At 43.1% G+C, this 23,401-nt stretch overlaps 1 protein-coding gene across 2 annotated transcripts in view; it reads left to right on the forward strand.

The window, feature by feature from the left end:
* The first annotated feature begins 20 nt into the window (after positions 1 to 20).
* Positions 21 to 23,401, forward strand: part of LOC140716222 (Golgi pH regulator) — a 63,305-nt gene continuing 39,924 nt past the window's right edge. For both annotated transcript variants that reach the window (XM_073028846.1, XM_073028848.1), the window contains exons 1-6: positions 21 to 121; positions 2,778 to 2,837; positions 6,537 to 6,640; positions 17,304 to 17,410; positions 18,669 to 18,770; positions 22,814 to 22,934. In XM_073028846.1, the coding sequence (XP_072884947.1) occupies positions 80 to 121; positions 2,778 to 2,837; positions 6,537 to 6,640; positions 17,304 to 17,410; positions 18,669 to 18,770; positions 22,814 to 22,934 (536 nt within the window). In that variant the 5' untranslated portion in view covers positions 21 to 79. The remainder of the gene's footprint in view (positions 122 to 2,777; positions 2,838 to 6,536; positions 6,641 to 17,303; positions 17,411 to 18,668; positions 18,771 to 22,813; positions 22,935 to 23,401) is intronic.

Consider the following 23,401-nt stretch of genomic DNA (forward strand, 5'->3'; position numbering starts at 1 on the left):
CATGGTTTCCGCGAGCCCGCGCAACCCGTGATGTCAGAACGTCGCGGAGTGATGACGAACGTGGGAACGGGTTGTCGCCATGTCGTTTGTTGTGGACTCGGTCATCATGTTCTCTTCGCAGGTCAGTGAAGTGCCCGTCACCCCATCCTCTCCCGGACGTACCCACACCCCATGTCAGTGAACTCCCCCTCACACAAACTGACAGCGCTAGGGCTAGGCTACTCGGCCCGCCTGCCCTGTGCTGTCTCTCCATCTCCACCCTGCCCTACTTCCCTTGGGCAGACAGCTTCCCTCCACCGTCCAAGGTGCAGAAATCCCCTGGCAAACCTGTCTGTACCGGCGCAGAGGTTCACCTGAGCCAGTACCATTTATCTGCTTTTGGCTTTCCTGTCCACGTGTCTTTAAACATTGTAATTGTGCCTGCCGTTACCACATCTTTTGGCAGCTCGTTTCATGTACCCACGACCCTTGAGAGAAAAACGTGCCTCTCAGGTCGCCTTCAAATCTCTCCCCTCTCACGTTAAACCTCTGCCCTCCAGTCCCTTACACTGGGGAAGAGACTGTGACTGTTCACATTATTTATGACCCTCTTGATTTCATAAAACTGTAAGATCACTCTCTCTCTCTCTCTCTCTCACACACACACACACGCACACCCCACCCCCACCTTTTTTTGTGGATGCCTATTTCCCTGAAATTTACTAGACAAAGGCAGGATGTTGTTATTCTATGGATCAAACTGCAGTTTCAGCAGCTCTTGCATGGCTAAAAGAGTGGAGAGGTGGGATTATACTAGATGAGTCTTGTAATGTTTCTTCTCTTTTTGGACTTGGCATTGCCAAGCTCTTGTACTCCGAAGGTTGTCAGATTGACTTTAGAATTTTGAAGCTACAGTGACACACTGTCAGAGATGTCTCCAATAATAAGTTAAACCAATTTCCCTGTGTTCTCTTAAGAAGAAAGAAGCATTAGAAATCTCATGACACTACTTGAAGAAAATTGCAGAGTTGTCATCAGTATCCCCAACCGGTACTTATCCCTTAATTCACATCATTAAGTCAGATTATCACATTGCTGTTTGTGGGGATTTTAATGGGGCAGGGAGTAGAATTAACTTCTCCATCTTTTGGTCATTGAGGCCAAAGTGGGCCAAATGGCCTCCTTCTGACCCATAATTTCTATGATTCATTCTGCATCAGTAGCCATACCTTCAGCTGCCAAAGCTCTAGATTTCCCTCCCCAAACATTTTTTCTGTCATTGTCATTTAAGCCAATAATTCAGACCAGAGCTATTGATCAAATGTCAATAGTGCTTCCAAGAAGTGCCTTGTTTTTGTTAAGAGTATAAATCTAGGTTATGGGTTGGGGTATTCTGTTTAAAAGAATAGAAGCCTTTTAGGTATGTGGTCACTAGGATGGCATTGTTTGTTTATCCTTCAGACAGATCTGTCTCTTTTCACCCTCCCAAAATGAATCACACCCAAGTCCCCAGCTCCAACCATATTCTGACTCAATTTTAGGGTTGTATCTCTCCTTCCTTCACAGTATTCCTTAAAGTTTACTTTATTGACAAAGCTACGCCTCCTCCCTCATCACCATCTAGGGACCTAAGCAGCCCTTTCAGATGAGGTAGAGATTCAGGTGCATCTCCTGTAACCTTGTCCAATGCATTCGGTGCTCGCGATGTGGCCTCTACATTGATGAGACCAAGCATAGGTGACAGGTTTACAGAGCCCTTGCACTCTGCCCATAACAGCCACCTTAAGCAGTTGCCTGTTATTTCAACACTCTTTCTTATTCCTACACCAAGCTGTTTGTCCTCAGTCTTCTGTACTGCCAGAGTGAGGCCCAACCCTGAATAACAGCATCTTGTATTCCAGTTGAGTAGCCTATATTCCAATAAATTGAATTTTCCAACTTCAGATGACAACTGCCCTGCGTTCCTTTCCCTCTCTCGCTGATCCACCTAGGTTTATTGTGTGTGCATATCTGTGTATCCATCTCTCCCTCCGTCCCTCCCGATCTCACCTGCTCCAAAACCAACCCCCCCCCCCCGTCCCCCATATTGGGGTGGCACGGTAGCTTAGTGGTTAGTACAACACTTTACAGTACCAACCACTAGGGTTCAATTTCTGCCTCTGTCTGTATACATTCTCCCCCTGACCACAGAGCTTTCCCCTGGGTGCTCTAGCTTCCTCCCACAGTCCAAAGACCTACAAGTTGGTAGGTTAGTTGGTCATTGTAAATTGTCCTATGATCAGGCTAGGATTAAATCAGGGGATTAAAGCATGGGTCAAAGAGGTAGAAGGGCCTATACCTTCCAAAAATAAAATATTTTCTTGACTGGTAACCCTCTCCCACCTGGTTCCATCTGCCCATCATCTGCCCCTTATCAGGTTCCACCTACAACTTCCTCTTGTTATCCCTCCTCTCATACTCTACCAGCTTCTGTCTCACCCCTCCCTCTCCCTTCTATAAACCAGCTATGCCCTTCCTCCCCAGTATGCTCTCGGGACTAAAGAAAGGTCTCAACTGAAATGTCATCTCCACGGAAACTGCTTGCCCTCCAGCAGTTGTTTTCTTCCAGCAGTTTAGTTTTTGTTCAGATTCCAGCATCTGCCCTCATTTATCTCCATCGACTAAGCCGTTGGTCACCCCTCCTACTATTCCAATGAGTGTTGCTTTTGATGTTCAATAATGTGAAGTGTATATAGTGATTGCTTTTTGTATATATATTTTGACGCTACATCTTCTCCCTTTCTGCATCACTTTACCAGGTACTTTTTTTTGGCTTCGGATGGCTTTTCTTCATGCGCCAGTTATTCAAGGACTATGAGGTAAATTCTGCAGCCATAAGATTCTTCTGAATTGGTTGTTACTTGATACTTTTGCTCAAAATAATCTATCTATACTTCAGTTGTACAGTTTTGAATTTCTTTGGTGTTTTGCGGTGAATGTTAAAGTTGCCCTTTCAAAGTCAGTAGAGAAGTAAAAATCAAAAATATAGAAATTATGTTATTGGTCTCTGGTCAGGAAATGCAGAACAATGAGGGACTGTGAACAATATTTGTCACCATAAACACGCCTCTGTGGACATAAGGTATCTTGGTTAGGCCACATGTAGACTACCTCAAGGTGATGTTGGGTTCTGCTTTCCATTTTGGCCACACAGAACAAAGTGTATAATGAAAGTTTCTATTTACCTTTTAACCAATACATAGAGTATGGGGTTTCTGGTGTATAAGGATATTTATTTTCTCAGTACACCTTGATTAGAACACTCTTGAAATATTGGGAAATTTCATATCTCCTATTGCAAAGAGAAAACACTGGAAAAAGTGCATAAAATATTTGTGTGGATGATATCTACACTAAGGCTGTGAAGTTAAGAAAAATATTTACAAGTATTGTGGCCTGTATTTTTCTGTATTCTTTGTTTGAAAAAAATAATTTCATTGTATGTAAAATATATGCAGATTTTCTATGTTAGCAAAATGTTTGGCTTTGTGATCACGACAATAATCAATCAACCATCACTGTTGCCCTTACCCAGGATACTATCCTCCTTACCCAGCTTAGCCTAGTTCTGAACTCAGTCCTCAACAATATGTTGATTCTAACACCTCACTGAAGCAGCATAACAATCCACTTGCCTACAGTGGTGCAAACCTCAGCCACATGTCAAATGAGTGATCGGGTGAAAGTCAGAGAAGAAACTGTGGAGAATAATTGCTGATATATAACCAATGGGCAAATGGTTTTTGCTTTGCATTTATACCATGCAAAAGAAATTACAGTGGGCAGCCTGGATACACCTACTTTCCTTCTTACCTACTGCATTGATTTACTCTGAATATTTGTTTCTCCTGTCTTTTTCAGTGGTGCTTTTCAGATGCTGTAGCTTTCCTAATGATTGTAGCTTGTAATGCAAGTGCAAGAAAGGTAATAGGGCTGCTCCTAGGAATTACAGTAAAAGTTCAAGTTTAATTGCCATTCAGCCATACGTGAATACCATTAATATGGCCAAATTAAAAAGTGCTACTCAGGGCCAAGGTGCAACACACAGCACCCACAAAGCACAAGGCAGATAATAGCAAGCACATAAAATAGCAGTGACATACAGTCACACAAAAGAAGTAGTCCAAGTCCCTGAATCCATGAATGTTGCCGCAGTCTACAGTCGAACACAATGCACCTTGTCTTTTGCCAAGTGAGCAATGGGACAGCAGCACCCATTCCGGTGCAGCACCTGATTTTGACGCCTCTCATGAGTGGTTGCAAATAGATGATACAGTAGCCTGAGGCCTAGTCCTCGCTATGACCGAAGTTACCCAGCTGCCCCGCCTTTCGCTAATAAACCAATGAATCGGACTTGCAGCATTCCAAATCACCAATGTCCAATAGCATCTTGTGATCACAAGAAAAGCGACTAAGATGATCTCTCACTCCTAGACTGCACACCTCCTTCATGCACTGATGCCTCTCTGATGCAGGCAGCATCACGGTCTGCACCAAGTCCAGCTCCTTCAGTTTCTCTGCAGACAAGCAACTTGCTGATGGGGTAGACCTGCAGTACTTTTAAGTTATTCATATCCATCAGGGTTTTGCAAATATAAAAAATACATTTTAAAAAAAGACAAAAATACAATTTAATTGAGTTGATCCGGTTGAAGCCGGTGACCAGTGAGCCTTACATCAGTGGTGGGCAAATTAATGAAGAGAATTCTTAGAGAAAGCCTTTACAGATTTCAGGTAGCAGAGTCTGAATAGGGATTGCCACTTTGTGAGTGGCAGGTTGTGCCTCACAAGCCTGAGTGAATTCTTCAAAGAATAGTGACAAAACAATTTGTATGTGGATTTTAGTAAGGCTTTTGACAAGTCAGGAAGAAAGGGATCCAGGGAAACCTGGCTACGTGGATTCACAATTGGTTTGTCCTCAGAAAGCAGAGGAAGATGATATATAGAGTGTATGCTACCTGGAGGTCAGTGACCCGTGGTGTTCCACAGGGATCTATTCTGGGACATCTGCTCTTTGTGATTTTCGTAAATGACTTGGATGAGGAAATGGAAGGGTGGATTAGTAAGTTTGCAGATGACATAAAGCTTGGCAGCTTTGTGGATAGTGCACACCATTGTTGTAGGTTACAACAGGACATTGATAGGATGCAGACCTTGGTTGAGAAGTGGCAGATAGAATTCTATCTGGAAAGATGTGAAGTGATACATTTTGAAAGTTTGAACTTGAAGGAGGAGTACAAGGTTAATAAAAGGATTCTTAGCAGTGTGGAGAAACTTTGGTATCTTGGGGTCCATGTTCATAGATCTCTCAAAATTGCCTCACAAGTCAACAGGGCGCTGTGATGGCCTTCATTAATCAGGGATTGAGTGCAAGAACCGCAAGGTAATGTTGGATCAGTCACTTGGCATTCAAGATGAGGTAATAAATTGGATTAGATATTGGCTTTGTGGAGAAACCAGAGAATTGTAATAGATGGCTGCCTTTTTGACTAGAGGCCTGTGACTAGTCCCTGCACCACAGGGATCGTTGGTAGTACCATTGTTGTTTGTCAACTATATCAGTGATCTAGGTGATAATGTAAACTGGATCAGCAAAATTGTGGATTACACGTTTGCAGGTGTAGTGAGAGCGAGGAAGACTATCAAAGTTTGCAGTGGGATCTGGATCAGCTGGAAAAAGGGTAGGACTTACATGTGAGTGGTAGGGCCCTACCAAAGGGATCTGGGAATACAGATCTATAATTCCGTGAAAATAGTGCATAGATAGATAGGGCCGTAAAAAGAGCTTTTAGCACATTGACCTTTGTTAATCAGTGTATCAAGTAAAGGAGTTGAGATTTTATGTTGAAGTTGTATAAGATGTTGGTGAGACCTAATTTAGAGAATTATGGGCAGTTATGGTCACCTAATTTAAAGTATTATGTGCAGTTATGGTCACCTACCTACAGGAAAGATATAAATAAGATTGAAAGAATGCAGAGAAAATTTACAAAGATGTCTTGAGGACCTCAGTTATAGGGAAAGGTTGAATAGGTGAGGACCTTTATCCCTAGAGCATAGGAGAATGAGGAGGTATTTGATAGATGTACACAAAATTATGAGGAGTGTAGACAGGGTAAAGCAAGCAGGCTGAGGTTGGGTGAGACTAGATTAAAGGTCATGGGTTAAGGGTGAAAGGTAAAATGCTTAGAGGAACATGAGGGAGAACTTCATGCAGAGGGTGGTAAGATTGTGAAACGAGCTGCCAGTGGAAGTGGTGGATACAGGATCGATTTCAATGCTGAAGAGAGATTTGGATAGATACATGGATGGGAGGGGTACGGAGGGCTATAGTCTGGGTGCAGGTCGATGGTGTTAGGCAGATTTGTAGTTCAGCATAGATTAGGTGGGCCGAAGGGCCTGTTTCTGTGCTGTGGTGTTCTATGTCTAGGACTCTAAAACTTTGACATAATACTGTAGGCTGAAGGATCTGCACTGTGCTGTGTTCTGCTTTGAACCCTCTTCCTTTTTTGATGCAGGTCCGACAATATGTTGTCCAAATAGTTTTCTCAGTGATGTTTGCTTTCTCCTGCACTATGTTTGAACTCATCATCTTTGAGATTCTGGGTGTCTTAAACAGCAGGTGAGTGTATTCCTTATCATGATTGTGTAGGCTTAAATCTCCTCTCATACTACCCAAGAGCATTCTTTTGAAATTGTAGTTGTACAGAAAGGCTATCAGAATTCCTTGAACGCTGACTTGGGATTAATTTAATATAGAAAATCAAAGCATACTCCTTCACTCTTATTTACACGCCAGAATGATATATTTTGCAGCTGTTACACTGGGAAACTCAGCTAAAGAGTTCCTTTGAATGTGTCCCTAGGTGTGTAAGGGTTCCTGAGAACTGTCCATAAACTGAATTTGCTGGAAGTCGGAAAATATTTTCCCAAAATCATAAAGAAAAAATCTTTAGTCCCTATATCCTGTGAAGATGGATTTGCAGAAGTGAGCGTGGGTGATAGGAGTTGTTACCAGCAAGTAATCTGAAAAAATGCTTATCTCAATGCAACTTGGGTGTGTGACAGTAGGTGCTGACCTTCTAATCAGAATCAGAGGCAGGTTTAATATCACCAGCATAAGATGTGAAATTTGTTAACTTAGTGGCAGCAGTACAATGCTGTACATGATAAATATAGAAAAAAAAATCAATTACAGTAAGTATATATACCTATGTATATTAAATAGTTAAGTTAGAAATAGTACAAAAACAGAAATAATAAAAAAAAAGTGAGGTAGTGTTCAATGCCCATTTAGAAAATGGATGGCAGAGGGGTAGAAGCTGTTCCTGAATGGCTTTGTGTGCCTTCACGCTCATTCTGTACCTTTTTTTTGATGGTAACAATGAGAAAAGGGCATCTCCTGGGTGATGGGAGTCCTTTATAATGGATGCCACCTTACAGAGGCACCACTCCTTGAAGATGTCTTGGATGTTACAGAGGCTAGTACCCATGATGGAGCTGATTAAATTTACAATTTTCTGTAGCTTCTTTCGATTCTATGCAGTAGCACCCTTCCCCCCCAAAAAAAATACAGTGCTGCAGCCTGTCAAAATGCTCTCCACAGTACATTTTATAGAAGTTTTCAAGTGTTTTAGGTGACAAATTCTTCTCAAACTCCTAATGAAATATAGCCACTGTCTTACCTTCTTTTAGCTGCATCAATATGTTGGGACCAGGTTAGATCCTCAGAGATATTGACACCCAGGACCTTGAAACTGCTCACTTTCCACTTCTGATCCCTCCATGAGAATTGGTTCATGTTCCCTCATCTTAGCCTTTCCGAAGTTCACAGTCAGCATTTTGGTCTTACATTGAGTGCAAGGCACCACTCAACTAACTGGTATATCAATAATTTATAGATGGCATTTGAGCCTTGCCACATAGCCATTGGTGTAGAGAGAGTAGAGCAGTGGACTAAGCACACATCCCTGAAGTGCACCAGTGTTGATTGTCAGCAAGGAGATGTTATTACCCATCTGCTCAGATTGAGATCTTCGGGTTAGGAAGCTGAGGATCCAATTGCAGAGGGAGGTACGGAGACCCGGGTTCGGTAGCTTTTCATCAGCACTGTAGGAATGATGGTGTTAAATCCTCAGCTACAGTCAGATGAACAGCATCCTGACATAGGCTTAGGTCCAGGTCATCTAAAGTCGTGTGAAGAGCCTATGTGGTGAAGGGCAAATTGCAGTGGGTCCAAGTTCTACCCGAGACAGGGGTTGATTTAAGCCATGACCAACTTTGACCATGATTAAATGATAGATAGTTTAATAAAAGTGTGCACTAATGAGGGGTAGGTTGTCGTTCATAATGTCTGACCTTCCCTGAGGAGAGTTTGAAGAACCATTGAACGATCCTGGCATTGTTTCCTGGGGAAGAGATTTGAGTACTATACCTGAGAGTAGAGTCTGGAAGAAATAGTGGAAAGATAGACTCTGTAAGTCAGGTCTTTTGTAACCTGAGACACTCTGGAATTAGTGTCATAATATAAACAGTGTTGCAATCCATTTAGATGCATCAAGCTTCCACAAACAGCAACAAGGGAATAATCGGATAACACAAGAGATTCTGCAGATGCTGGAAATTCCAGAGCAACAAACACATAATGCTGGAGAAACTCAGCAAGTCAGACAACATCAATGGAGAAGAATAGGCAGTCGGTGTTTCAGACCAAGATTCTTCATCAGCGCTGGAAGGGAGAAGAAGCTGGAGGGAGGGGAAAGAGTAGAAGCTGGAAGGTGATAGGTGGAAAGGTAAAAGGCTAGAGAAGAAGCCATCTGATAGGAGAGGATAATAGATTATGGGGGGAAAGAGGAGGGGCACCGGGGGAGGTGATAGGCCGATGAGGAGAGGGGAGGATGTAAAGAGGGAGCCAAAGTAGGGAATTGAACAAGAAGGAAGGGGGAGAGAGGATAAATTTATTGAAAGTTGGAGAAATCGATATTCATGCCTTCAGGTTGGAGGCTACCCAGATAGAATATGAGGTCTTATTCTTCCAACCTGAGTATGGCTTCATCATGGCAGTAGAGGAGGCCATGGATCAACTTGTTGAAATTGGAATGGCGATTGCAATTAAAATGGTTGGCCTCAAGGAAATCCTGCTTTTTGTGGATGGAGTGAAGGCGCTCGACAAAGCAGTCCCCCAATCTATGTCAGGTCTCACCAATACATTGGGAACACCAGATACAACTGGTGACATGTTTAATTGCAGCAGATTCTACGGGGTCAATTGGAGGTGTTACTGTCGATTTTAAATGTATTTTTTTTATGATCGCAAGACTCTGCTGGTCATTACGAACTTAATGTACTACAGGTCCCATCAGCGAGTTGCTCATTGGTGGACAAACTGTAGGAGCTGGACTTAACTGCATCAGAGAGCTGTCGGTGCACATTCTCACAGCGAGTGATCATCTTAGTCACTTTTCTTGTGATTGCAAGACCCTATTGAATATTGTTAATGTGGAATACTGCAAGTCTTACTCACTGATTTATTGGCAATTGAACTTAAACTAAAGTAGATGACCCCAATAGATTTGCAGGTGCAGTGTTGCCTCACATAAAGGATGGTTTGGGGCCCTGAATTGAGGTGAGTGGACAAGTGAAGCACTTTTTCTGCTTACAGAGCTAAGTGCCAGCAGGGAGATTACTCAGGATGGTTGAATGGACAAGGGAATCATGGATAGAGCAATTCCTGTGGAAAGCGAAGTGTGGGGGAGAGGTAAAGATGTATTTGGTGATAGCGTCCTGTTGAAGATGGTGAAGGTTGCAGAGAATGATGTGCCAGATGCAGAATTTATGGGGTGCAGGTGAGGACAAGAGGAATTCTATCACTAAGGCAGCAGAAAGATGGGGTGAGGAGGGATGTCCGAGAAATGAAGGAGATGTGGGTGAGGGCAGCATCAGTGGTGGAGGAAGGGAAACACTTTTTTTGAAGAAGGAGGGCATCTCTGATGTCCTGAAAAGCAAAGCCTCATCCTGGGAACAGACGTGCGTGGTGAAGACGGAGGAAGTGAGAAAAGGGAATGGCATTTTCACAGGACACAGGGTAGGAGGAGGTGTAGTCAGGATAGCTATGGGAGTCGGTAGGTTTATATGATATCAGTATACACTTTGTCTCCAGAGATGGGGCCAGAGAGATTGAGAAAGGGAAGAGTGTGGTTAGAAATGGACCAAGTGAATATAAGGGCGGGGTGGAAATTGGAGAAAAAGTTGTTGAAATCTCAGCATGAGTGCATGAAGCAACACTAATACAGTGGTCAGTGCAGCGCAGAAGGAGCTGGGGTGCATTACCAGGGAAGGCTTGTTCCATATAGCCAGCAAAAAGGCAGGCATAGTTGGGGACAGTGTGGATGCTCATTGCTACACTTTGAGTTTGAAGAAAGTGGGAGGAGCCAAAAGAGAAGTGGTTGAGTTTGAGGACCAGTTCCACCAGACATGGGACTATGGTGGTGGAGGGAAACTGGTTGGGTCTGCTGCCGAGAAAGAAGCAGAGAGCTTTAAGGTCTTTTTGATGGGGGAGTAATAGTGTACAAGGACTGGACATCCATGGTGAAAATGAGGTGATCAGGACCAGGGAATTAAAAGTTGTTGAAAAGATTGAGAGCATGTGAAGTGTCGCAGATGTAGGTGGGAAGGGACTGAACCAAGTGGGATAAGATGGAATCAAGATATGCTCACACAAGTTCAGTGGAGCAGGAGCAGGCAGAAACAATGGGCTTACCTGGGCAGTCAGGTTTGTGGATCTTGAATAGGAGGTAGAAACAAGCAGTGTGAGGTAAGGGAACTGAGGTTGGTGGTAGTGAGTGGGAGATCTCCCAAGTTGATGAAGTTATTGATGGTTCCAGAAACAATGTCCTGGTGGTCCTGAGTGGGGTCCTTTTGAAGAGGTAAGTTAGAGTTGCTGCCTGACCTCACCAAGGTAGAGGTCCGTCCATCAGACGACAACTCCACCTTCTTTATCCGTAGGTTTGATGGTGAGGTTGGGGTTGGGGCGGAGAGAGTATAGAGGACTGACTGGCAAATGTTCAGGGAGGCTGCAACTGATGGCGACTCTACCAACTTAGAGGAGTACACAGCATCAGTAACCAGCTACATCAGCAAGTGCATTGATGATGTTACCCTGTCCAAGACCATCACTATACGCACTAACCAGAAGCCATGGATGACCGTGGAGGTGTGTGTGCTGCTGAGGACCCACGACTCCGCCTTCAGAGCAGGCGACAAGGCAGCCCTAACAACAGCAAGGGCCAAACTGTCCCGAGCCATCAGAGAGGCAAAGCGTGCACACGCCCAGCGAAACCACAGCCACTTCCAGGACTGCAGTGACACACGGCGCATGTGGAAGGGCATCCAGGACATCAACTACAGGACAACATTATCTGACTGTGTAGGTGATGCCTCCCTCCCAGATGGGTTGAATAACTTCTACGCCTGTTTTGAGGCAGAAAATGACGTGGCGGTGAGGAAGTCCACCCCTCCTACAAATGACCAGGTGCTGTGGCTCACCGTGGCCAATGTGAGAAGAACCCTGTGCAGGGTCAACCCACGGAAGGCTGCTGGACCAGACAACATTCCTGGTAGAGTGCTCAAAGGATGTGCAGATGTCTCACTGAGCAGCGCCATCGTTCCAACGTAATTCAAGGCCGCCACCATCGTCCCCGTGCCAAAGAGGTCTTCAGTGTCCTGCCTCAATGACTACCGTCCCATTGCACTCGCATCCATCATCATGAAGTGCTTCGAGAGGCTCGTCATGAGGCATATCAAGACCCTGCTGACCCCCTCACTGGACCCCCTGCAGTTTGCGTACCATCCCAACCGCTCAATAGATGATGCTGTTGCCATCACCCTCCACCTGGCCTTAACCCAACTGGACAAAAAAGACACATATGTTCGGATGCTGTTCATAGAATTCAGTTCAGCATTCAACACAATCATCCCTCAGAAACTGATTGGAAAGCTGAGCCTACTGGGCCTGAACACCTCCCTCTGTAACTGGATCCTAGACTTCCTGACTGGGAGACCTCAGTCAGTCAGGATCAGGAGCAGCATCTCCAACACCATCACACTGAGCACGCGGGCCCCCCCCCCCCCCCCAGGGATCTGTGTTCAGTCCACTGTTGTTCACTCTGCTGACCCACGATTGTGCTGCAACACACAGCTCAAACCACATCATCAGGTTCGCCGATGACACGACCGTGGTGGGTCTCATCAGCAAGAACAACGAGTCAGCTTACGGAGAGGAGGAGCAGCGGCTAACAGACTGGTGCAGAGCCAACAACCTGTCTCTGAATGTGAAGAAAACAAAAGAGATGGTTGTTGACTTCAGGAGGGCACGGAGCGACCACTCCGAGCTGAACATTGACGGCTCCTCGGTAGAGATCGTTAAGAGCACCAAATTTCTTGGTGTTCACCTGGCAGAGAATCTCACCTGGTCCCTCAACACCAGCTCCATTGCAAAGAAAGCCCAGCAGTGTCTCTACTTTCTGTGAAGGCCGAGGAAAGTCCATCTCCCACCCCCCCATCCTCATCACGTTCTACAGGGGTTATATTGAGAGCATCCTGAGCAGCTGCATCACTGCTTGGTTCGAAAATTGCACCATCTTGGATAGCAAGACCCTGCAGTGGATAGTGAGGTCAGCTGAGAAGATTATCGGGGTCTCTCTTCCAGCCATCACGGACATTTACACTACACGCTGCATCCGCAAAGCAGACAGCATTATGAAGGACCCCATGCACCCCTCATACAAACTCTTCTCCTTCCTGCCATCTGGGAAAAAGCACTGAAGCATTTGGGCTCTCACAACCAGACTATGTAACAGTTCACACAAAGTGCTGGTGGAACACAGCAGGCCAGGCAGCATCTGTAAGGAGAAGCACTGCCAACGTTTTGGGCCGAGACCCTTCGTCAGGACTAACTGAAAGGAAAGATAGTAAGAGATTTGAAAGTAGTGGGGGGAGGGGGAAATGCGAAATGATAGAAGACCGGAGGGGGTGGGATGAAGCTAAGCACTGGAAAGGTGATTGGCGAAAGTGATACCGAGCTGGAGAAGGGAAAGGATCATGGGACGGGAGGCCTCGGAAGAAAGAAAGTGGGGGGGAGCACCAGAGGGAGATGGAGAACAGGCAAACAACTAAATATGTCAGGGATGGGGTAAGAAGGGGAGGAGGGGCATTAACGGAAGTTAGAGAAGTCAATGTTCATGCCATCAGGGTGGAGGCTACCCAGCCGGTATATAAGGTGTTGTTCCTCCAACCAGAGTGTGGCTTCATCTTTAGACATATCAGAATATCCCTCCTGGCACTTATCCTTGTAAGCGTGATCTCCCTCCTGGCAATTATCCTTGTAAGCCAACCTACCACCCCACCAGCCTCCAGGTCCAATGTATAATTCTCCATAACTTTCGCCACCTCCAACGGGATCCCACTACCAAGCACATCTTTCCCTCTCCCCCCCCCCCCCCTTTCTGCTTTCTGCAGGGATCGCTCCCTACGCGACTCCCTTGTCCACTCGTCCCCCCCCCCCCCCATCCCTTCCCACTGATCTCCCTCCTGGCACTTATCCTTGTAAGCAGAACAAGTGCTACACCTGCCCTTACACTTCCTCCCTCACCACCATTCAGGGCCCCAGACAGTCCTTCCAGGTGAGGCGACACTTCACCTGTGAGTCGGCTGGTGTGGTATACTGCGTCCGGTGCTCCCGGCGTGGCCTTTTATATATTGGTGAGACCCAACACAGACTGGGAGACCATTTCACTGAATACCTACGCTCGGTTCGCCAGAGAAAGCAGGATCTCCCAGTGGCCACACATTTTAATTCCATGTCCCATTCCCATTCTGATATGTCTATCCATGGCCTCCTCTACTGTCAAGATGAAGCCACACTCAGGTTGGAGAAACAACACCTTATATACCGGCTGGGTAGCCTCCAACCTGATGGCATGAACATTAACTTCTCTAACTTCCGTTAATGCCCCTCCTCCCCTTCTTACCCCATCCCTGACTTATTTAGTTGTTTGCCTGTTCTCCATCTCCCTCTGGTGCTTCCTCCCCCCTTTCTTTCTCCCGAGGCCTCCCGTCCCCTGATCCTTTCCCTTCTCCAGCTCTGTATCACTTTCACCAATCACCTTTCCAGCTCTTAGCTTCATCCCACCCCCTCCAGTCTTCTCCTATCATTTCACATCTCCTCCTCCCCCCATTACTTTCAAATCTCTTACTATCTTTCCTTTCAGTTAGTCCTGACGAAGGGTCTCGGCCCAAATCGTCGACAGTGCTTCTCCTTATAGATGCTGCCTGGCCTGCTGTGTTCCACCAGCAGTTTGTGTGTGTTGTTTGAATTTCCAGCATCTGCAGATTTCCTTGTGTCTGCTATGTAACAGTTTTTTCCCCCAAGCTATCAGACTCCTCAATACCCAGAGCCTGGCCTGATACCTTACTGCCTTATTGTCCTGTTTATTATTTATTGTAATACCTGCACTCTTTTGTGCACTCTGTGCAGTCCTGGGTAGGTCTGTAGTCTAGTGTAGTTGTTGTGGTTTTTTTTTGGGGTTTTTTTTCCTCTTTTTTTTGTGTAGTTCAGTCTAGTTTCTGTAATGTGTCATGTAACCCCATAGTCCTGAAAAACGTTGTCTCATTTTTACTATGTACTGTACCAGCAGTTATGGTCGAAATGACAATAAAAGTGACTTGACTTGACAGAGGGGGATTCAGAGGGGGTAAAGTTCAAAGAGGAGAGATGAGTGCTGAAGTTGAGATGGTTGATGCCTCGTTGGCAATTAGAATTGAAAAGATACAGAGCAGGCAGAGATCCAAAGTGGGATGTCTGGGGAGAGGAGGTATGTTGGAGATGGGAGAAAAGGTCAGGTGTGGGAGGGGAATCCTTGCCACAGAAGTGGACTAGGAGATGGAGGCAACAAAAAGTATCATGGCAGGAACTCGCTGAGCTATAGGTGAAGGGGGACAAAGGTGATCAAATAATCAGTTTTTAGCAATACTGATTGAAAGAAATGCAAGCTTGTATTTCTGTTGTATCATCACAATCTCAGTGAAGTACTTTTGAACTGTGGTCACTGTGGTAATGTTAACAGTAGAGAAGGTAGCCTCTGTAGCAGGTCCTTGAACTACAAAGAGATGATGACCATAAAATCTGTTTTTACTTGTGTTGGTTAGACGATAATATAACCCAAGACACCAGGGAGTACACCTCATTTGTTTGAACAATTTGGCAGAATTATTTATATTTGTATGTGTGTGTCACACTTTCAGTTTATTGTGACATGTACTAGATTGTTATCTGTGTATTGTGTGTGAGCTTGCTGATTGATAGGAAGTCCACAATCTGAGCTAACTGGATTTCAGACATCAACTTTGTATATGCAGTCACTGTAGTATTGTGAGATTCTTGCTGCAATTGTGAACATAGAACAGTGTAGCTGTTTGGAGCTTTAGCCCACAATGTTGTGCCACACCAAATAACTTAGCAATCAAGTGGCCAGCGAAATGCCTACACAATGTTCATATCCTTCCATTTCCCTCACATTCATGTGCCTATTTAAACATCTCTTAAAAAGTCCCTCCACCATCACCCCAAGTAGCACATTCCAGGCACTCACCACTCTCTGTGTAAAAATAATTAAATAATAATTTGCTTCGAAATTACCCCTCGCACCTTAAATGCATGCTGTCTGGTATTAGACATTTGAACCCTGGAAAAATATACTGTGTGTCTACTCCCTCTACGTCTGTCATAATCTTACAAATCTCTATCAGATCTCCCCTCATCTTCTGCCACTCTACAGAAAACAACCCATGTTTGTCCAACCTCTCATTATAGCACATGCCCTCTAATCAGGCAATACGTTGGTAAACCTCTCTGCACTCTCCCAAAGCCTCAACATCCTTCCTATAATGGGGTGACCAGAGATATATGAAATACCCCAGATGCAACCTAACTAGAGTTTTATAAAGCTGCAATATAACTTCCTGACTTGAACTCAATACCCCGACTACTAAAGGCAAGCATTCAAAGCTTTCTTAATCACTCTATCAACCTATGTAGCCACTTTCAGGGGACTTTAAACTTGGACCTCAAGATCCCTTTGCTCATCCTCTATGGGCTCAGGAAATAGTAATCTGTAAGTATTGCAGTGCTGGCCATTGCTTTGGCATCACCTTCCTTGACTAACCCCATAACCTTTGAGTCCCTGAATATCAAAAAATCTACTAACCTCTAGCATTGTGTTGCTCCAGAGCTGTGTAGAACCAGTGGGTTAGATTCTCACAGTGCAGAGTTGGCTCTTCACAACTGAGATGGGAAGAAATTTCTTAATGGAGTAGTCAAGTTCTCTGCTCAAGAGAGCCGTGAAAGATCAGTTATTGAGAATATTTAAAACAGAGGCCAAGAGATTTTTAGATATTCAGGGATTCAAATAGTTATGGGATGGTGAAGACAAGATATGCTAAGGTTAAAATGCATCAGTCATGATTTAATTGTGTGGTAAAACAATAACAGTTGTTCGTTCCTGTTCCTAATTCTTATGTTCTTATACCAATATTTCAATGAAATTGTATGGTAATACTCAAGGGAATATTGTGGCTGATGCATACTTACTTGGTGCTGAATTTGGAGCAGCACTGTGCCTGTTTAGATTTAATTCATGTTTATTACTATAAAATGGCATCAGTAAAGTGAATAGTTACAGTCCTTTTCCCAAGGTAAAGGAGTCTAAACCTGGAGGGCATAGCTTGAAGGTGAAAGGTTTAGAAGTTTTTCCACACAGAGGATGGTGGGTATATGGAATGAGTTCCCAGAGGAAGTGGTAGATGTCGGTAAATTACAATATTTTTTTTAAAAAACACACACATTTGTACAGATACACGATGGGAAGGTTTAGGGCAGGGGTCCCAACCTGTGGTCCATGGACTTCTCAGTTAATGGTCGGGGTCCATGGCACGAAAAAGGTTGGGAACTCCTGGTTTAGAGGGACATGTATTCTGGAGTACAGTGTAGCAAAATATTCCTGTTTGATACGTTGGTCTCATTACATTGGTTTAAATTTTGAGCAGCTGGAGCCATTGGGTCCATTTGGATACATAATTACGTTCTGGAGAATCAGGAGCTTAAATTTTAAATATGGAAAAGCATAAGCGACACAAGATTGAACAATTTAATGAATCTGCCGATGTCCAACATTTTGGCATAGCAGAAATTTTAATGAAGCTAGTCTGATTTTTGGTTTACTTTGTTCCAGCTCAAGGTACTTTCATTGGAAGTTGAATTTGTACGTCATATTAGTGGCACTTATCTTTATCGTCCCTTTCTACATCGGCTATTTTGTGGTCAGCAACATTCGACTTTGTAAGTAATTGCGGCCATACTTCCTGATCACACTACACTCTGCACAAATACAGAATGAACGGCATTTTTTAGCAGAAGGTTGAAGTATAATTTTCTCTCAAGAATGTTGTAATGTAAATATGAAAGTAAAGAAGCCAAAGTATTTCATTCAAATGTTTGCTTTTGATTTTTAAAAATCAGCATTGTAGATGTAATGTGGGAACATGTGTGATCATACACTACAGTTAAACAAACTGCAGAGTATTTTGATAAAATGGGAAAATTGAAAGGTGTTGGTGTTCAAAAAGATCTTATTTATGCTATGCAAATTTACAAGTTGGAGATAATAGGGTAGTGCCAGAGATTTGTCGAAGACAGCGACTTTAACAAATATCTTAAAAGAGTGAAAGGTGGTGATGCTTAGGTAGGGAATTCCAGTGCACAGACCTTGGCAGCTGAAAACATCCCTGCCGGTGGTGGACTAATTAAAATATGAACTGACCAAAATTGGAGAAGCTCAGAGATCTTGAAATTTTGTGGGATGGGAGAAAGGAAAGGGTGAGGCCATATCAGGATTTGATGACAAGGAAGAGGATTTTAAAATGCATGGATGGGCTGAAAGCTAGCATGCATCAATAGGAATGAGAATTGAAGGTGAACACCACTTGGTGTGACTTAATAAGGGTAGTAGATCATCGCTAATATCCCTTGTTTAAAAAAATCAATTCATTAATCAATTGTCCTTTTGGATCAATTTTGACAACTGGGTAGGTTGGATTAGGTCCTTTTATAAACCTCTCATATGTATCCATGACAATGTAGGAAAGGCTTAGGGGTCAATTTTTGGAACGTGGTAATGGAACAGTATTAATAAATCTGAATGCAGTGAAGTATTGATCCATATTAACCACATATAGTGGGAGTCTGAAGAAACTGGATTATTCTGCTTAGAATAGTGAAGGATAAGAAGAGGTTTAATGGAAACATGAAAGGTCTTGGTATTATTGACTGAGTGGAACATCCACTTCCAGTGAGAGGATAGTTGATTACACAAATTTAGGGTTATTGGCAAAAGGATTGAAGGGAGATGAGAAAATGTTTTATCCTAGATTATGATCTGGAATGCACAATAAGCAAGTTCATTCTCAGGGGTCTTGGAATGTTGCAGTGCTCTTGGGAAAGAACATGGTGACTGAAGTTGTTGAACTTTTTGAGCCAAATAGGTTCTGTACTGCTTCACTCTGTGACTCAGTGGCGGTAACCATCTTATTTTCTTCAGTGCAGCGAAAAAGATTGCTGTTTGCATGGGTCGTTTGGTTGGCATTCATGTACTTTTTCTGGAAGCTCGGAGATCCATTTCCTATCTTAAATCCAAAACATGGTGAGTCCACTCTAACCTCTTGAAGAGGGTGAGTTAATGCACAGATTTTTTCAGGTAACATACTGATGAGAGGTGTACCTTATCACAGCTGTTATATTCATGCAGAGTTACATTCTGTGATTGTCTACATCTCCAGGCATTGAATGGCACCTCATAGCTCAGCCTAATAAAGTAAACACTCCACAGGGATTTAGATCTGTTGTGGTGGTCCAGATTTGCTGTGTACAGCCTGTCAAACTGCACTCACCCGCATGAGATGCAGATCTTCAAAATGTACTTTATGCAGTTCCCTGAGGAAGAATTTGTGAGCGAGTGTGCAGGACCCAATTAGTGAATCCCTCAGCAATGTAAAGTGGCTGAATCGTAACAACCCATGCCTAAGAACCAATTATAAAACTGCTGATAGATGCCAAACCCCTCCCCATTTTAACATGCATTAAAGCTTTCATGGTATTTTAATCCTAATGTCCCTGTCATTCTGAAGCATTCAAAATCTCTTAAGATTAAAACATTTTCTAACTTATTAAACATTAAGAATACAAAAGTATTCAAAAAAATTAAAATTATTAATAACATTACGACAAACAGAGATGTTAAAACACAATTGCCTAATTTTGCTCTTTGTTCCTCACAGCCATAACATCACCTTGAATTGAGAGGATCCAAGAGTAGATTCATCAGCATGAATGTGGGGGACTTCAGTAGCAGTGCACTTCCAGTTAATTGCTAGCAGAGTTTGGCCAACAAGTCACATCTTCTGCATTTAGGATCCCCAAACTTGGTTAAATCTGAGGGATGTATGGTGGCAGCTTCATGCATAACTGTCAGAGAAACTTGGCAAATTCCAGGCTCTGCACTGTTTTTATGGCTCACAACTCAATCAGAATCAGAACCAGAATCAGGTTTATTATTGTATCAGGTTATGTATGTGACGTGAGATTTGTTAACTTAGCAGCAACAGCTCAATGCAATACATCATATAGAAGAGAAAAAAATAAATAAAATAAAAATGATAATAATAAAAAATTACAGTATACATATATTGAATAGATTTTTTTTTAAGTGCAAAAACCAGAAGAACTGTATATTAAATAGTGAGGTAGTGTCCAAGGGTTCAATGTCCATTTAGGAATCAGATGGCAGAGGGAAAGAAGCTGTTCCTGAATTGTTGACTGTGTGCCTTCAGGCTTCTGTACCTCTTACTTGATGGTAACAGTGTGAAAAGGGCATGCCCTGGGTGCTGGAGGTCCTTAATAATGGATGCTGCCTTTCTGAGACACCGCTCCCTGAAGATGTTCTGGGTACTTTGTAGACTAGTACCCAAGATAGAGCTGACTAGATTTATGACCCTCTGCAGCTTCTTTCGATCCTGTGCAGTAGCTCTCCCCCCCCACCCACCCCCCCCCCCATATCAGGCAGTGATGCAGCCTGTCAGTATGCTCTCCACAGTACAACTATAAAGGTTTTAGAATGTATTTGTTGACATGCCAAATCTCTTCAAACTCCTACTAAAGTATAGCCGCTGTCTTGCTTTCTTTATGACTACATCAATATGTTGGGACCAGGTTAGATCCTCAGAGATCTTGACACCTGGGAACTTGACACTACTCACTCTCTCCACTTCTGATCCCTCTATGAGGATTGAAATGTGTTCCTTTGTCTTACCCTTCCTGAAGTCCACAATCAGCTCTTTCGTTCCACTGATGGTGAGGGCCAGGTTGTTGCTGTGGCACCACTCCACTAGTTGGCATATCTCACTCCTATATGCCCTCTCATCACTACCTGAGATTCTACCAACAATGGTTGTATCGTCAGCAAATTTATAGATGGTATTTGAGCTATGCCTAGCCACACAGGGGCATTGTAAATCTGTCACTTTGGTTTCCCTTATCAGACTTGTTTTTTCTCATTCAAAGCTCAAGAAATTTTGTATAGAATGTATGACCTAACAGCATTCTAATACTTAAAATATTTGATTCAAGATTGTTGACTAGCTTACAAACCTGATGAAAAGTTATCATGGACAAAAGCTGTACCCCAGTTGATGAAAAGGGTCAGACATCATTGGCAATGTCTAAGAGAGAAGATGAAAAGTCTCTTCATTTGTTGGAATCTGGAATGTTGAACCTTGTGAGATAGAGAAAGCTGATTCCATATGGAATTTAAAATTGATGTTGAAAATTTTTGAAGAAGGAATAATGGATAAAAGCAGGAGATGAGAAAGTAAGGATAATGGGTTTTTCAACGAGCAAGCGAGTGGGTAGCTGGTACTTACAGTGAACTAATGTAGGCAGGAGAGATCTTGTGGCTTTCTTCCATGCTGTAAGTGTTTGAGTCTGGATGGAATCTCTCCATTTGTGGTAGATGATGGACATGCAGCTGCCAATCTTTGTAAAGGCGGGATCATCTACTGCATTTCTTTTGATGACCCAAGCTACTTCTGGGTACAGAATGTGCCCCAAATGATGGTGCTGTTGATTAGCGATAGTCATCAGTGGTTCTGTGGCCATGCTTTATCGTGCTAGCATCTTGTTGTTGAGACTTTTTATAGTTGTGTTGATTCATCTTGACCTACATCGAATGTCACTATTCACTTCTGTCATCACTTAGTTTCCCACATCATAACCAAGATTGAAAGCTTTCACTTTACTTTCACTGTGTCATTAATTGGAGCTCTAGGAAGCCGATTGATATTTGTTTTGTTGGGGCCGTTTCCCGTACAGCATTGGGATGTGACCCTCCTTCATCCTGTAGACATGTCTGAGTTAGAAATGTCTCTGTCTGATGAATGCTGAGATGCATGAACTCTTTGTTCTCTTACGTTAAAGACCTTTTCCTTCCTTGAGTTACCAAGTTGTGTCACAGACATTAAGGGTGGAAAATGCAATCTTTTTATGAGACATCTGTTGGGTGTGAGTCGCGTTAGGGCAGCTTAATTATTGGGGTTGTGGTGGATCGAGTAGTGGCTGAGTTACAGTGTTATTGTGAAATGGCTTCAGAAGATTCATGTACTCATTTGAGTCCTGGAACATAAATTGTGCCTGTAGTACTGAGAGCTGTTTCTGCTGATATCTTTGGACTGTCCAGTCAACAACTGGCCTCATGTAGACACTGAACGTCTTCTTTCCACTGCCTCCTTTTCAGCTCTGCTGAATGTCCCTCAGGGCAGTTTCAGTCACAGAATGCCTGACGACAGCTCTGGCAGAAAGTACTTCCCCTTTTTAAGGCATACATAGGCTTTAAGCAGTGCAGAGTGACATTAAGTGAGACCATCCATTCTTAGTATTGCTACTCTGTTGTTTTCAGCTAAAGAGCTACCTAGTTACTGCTGGCTAGATACCTCATTCATTAGCAAGCATCTCAAGGTTGTCATGTTTCCAGAGTGCTACAGAATAGACAAGGGTGTATGCACATGTGTCATGGGTTATGTTCCCCATCAAGTTACAGTTAGAAAGGCTGTTGTGGGCACAATATGTTGATTTACAATTGTGTACAAATTCTTGCAGATGCCAGGTGAAAAGTTAAATGGTCAAGGTGTAGATTGGAGACACATTGCTATAAAATGGGATTATTTTCATGTTTTAACATAAAATATAATGTCATCTTCTCTGACACGTACAAAACACATTTTCGGAATCAATTCTGCCTTAAAGTGGTGGGTAAGAGGCAGCAGGGTTCCAGCTATGAGGCCCCGGGACAGACCTGAAAAGTGTCACAGCTGAGACTGCTCACTCGAGCAGGTAAACTGTGAATGTAAATACAAAGCAAGATTATAGCTTCAATACAACATAGTCTTCCATTAAGAGTAATAAAAAAGAACTGCACAAATTGATCTTTAAACTTTAACAGAACTTTAACTACATTTTTTAAAACTATTCTGACATACTTTAATAGACACTTAGGCATTTACTTTGTTTAGTTGGGCTAGTTGTAAAATGTGTACAGTAAAAGATTAGAAATTGATCAGTATGTTGAGGTAGAAATTTTAAACATCTTTCATTTTAAACAATCAATGTTTGATTTGTTTCACTTCTCTCCATCAGGAATTCTATCAATCGAGCAATTGATCAGCCGAGTTGGTGTTATTGGTGTCACACTGATGGCATTGTTATCAGGTTTTGGTGCTGTTAATTGCCCATACACCTACATGTCTTACTTTCTGAGGTGAGAATACCAACAATTATTTCTTCCAAGGCTTCATGATACCCTCAATGCTTCCATTGGTACTTTAGAGTTATTCATACCCAACAAGTGCCACCTATATGCCCACCCTCCTTCATCTCTTACTGAATCAAGTCCCAGCATCTCTCTGAATTCAGAATCAAAATCGAGTTTGATATCACTGGCATATGTCATGAAATTTGTTAACTTAGTGGCAGCAGGTCAGTGCAATATGTGATAATATAAAAAAATGAATAAGTAAATTACAGTAAGTATATATGTATATTAAATATTAAATTAAAATAGTGCAAAAACAAAAATAATATAAAATAAGTAATGAGGTAGTGTTCATGGCTCAATGTCCATTTAGGAATCGGATGGCAGAGGGGAAAAAGCTGTCCCTGAATCGCTGAGTGTGTGCCTTCAGGCTTCTGTACCTCCTACCTGATGGTAACAATGAGAAGACAGAA

This window comes from Hemitrygon akajei, chromosome 2 (genome assembly GCF_048418815.1).
Source record: "Hemitrygon akajei chromosome 2, sHemAka1.3, whole genome shotgun sequence".
NCBI lineage: Eukaryota > Metazoa > Chordata > Chondrichthyes > Myliobatiformes > Dasyatidae > Hemitrygon > Hemitrygon akajei.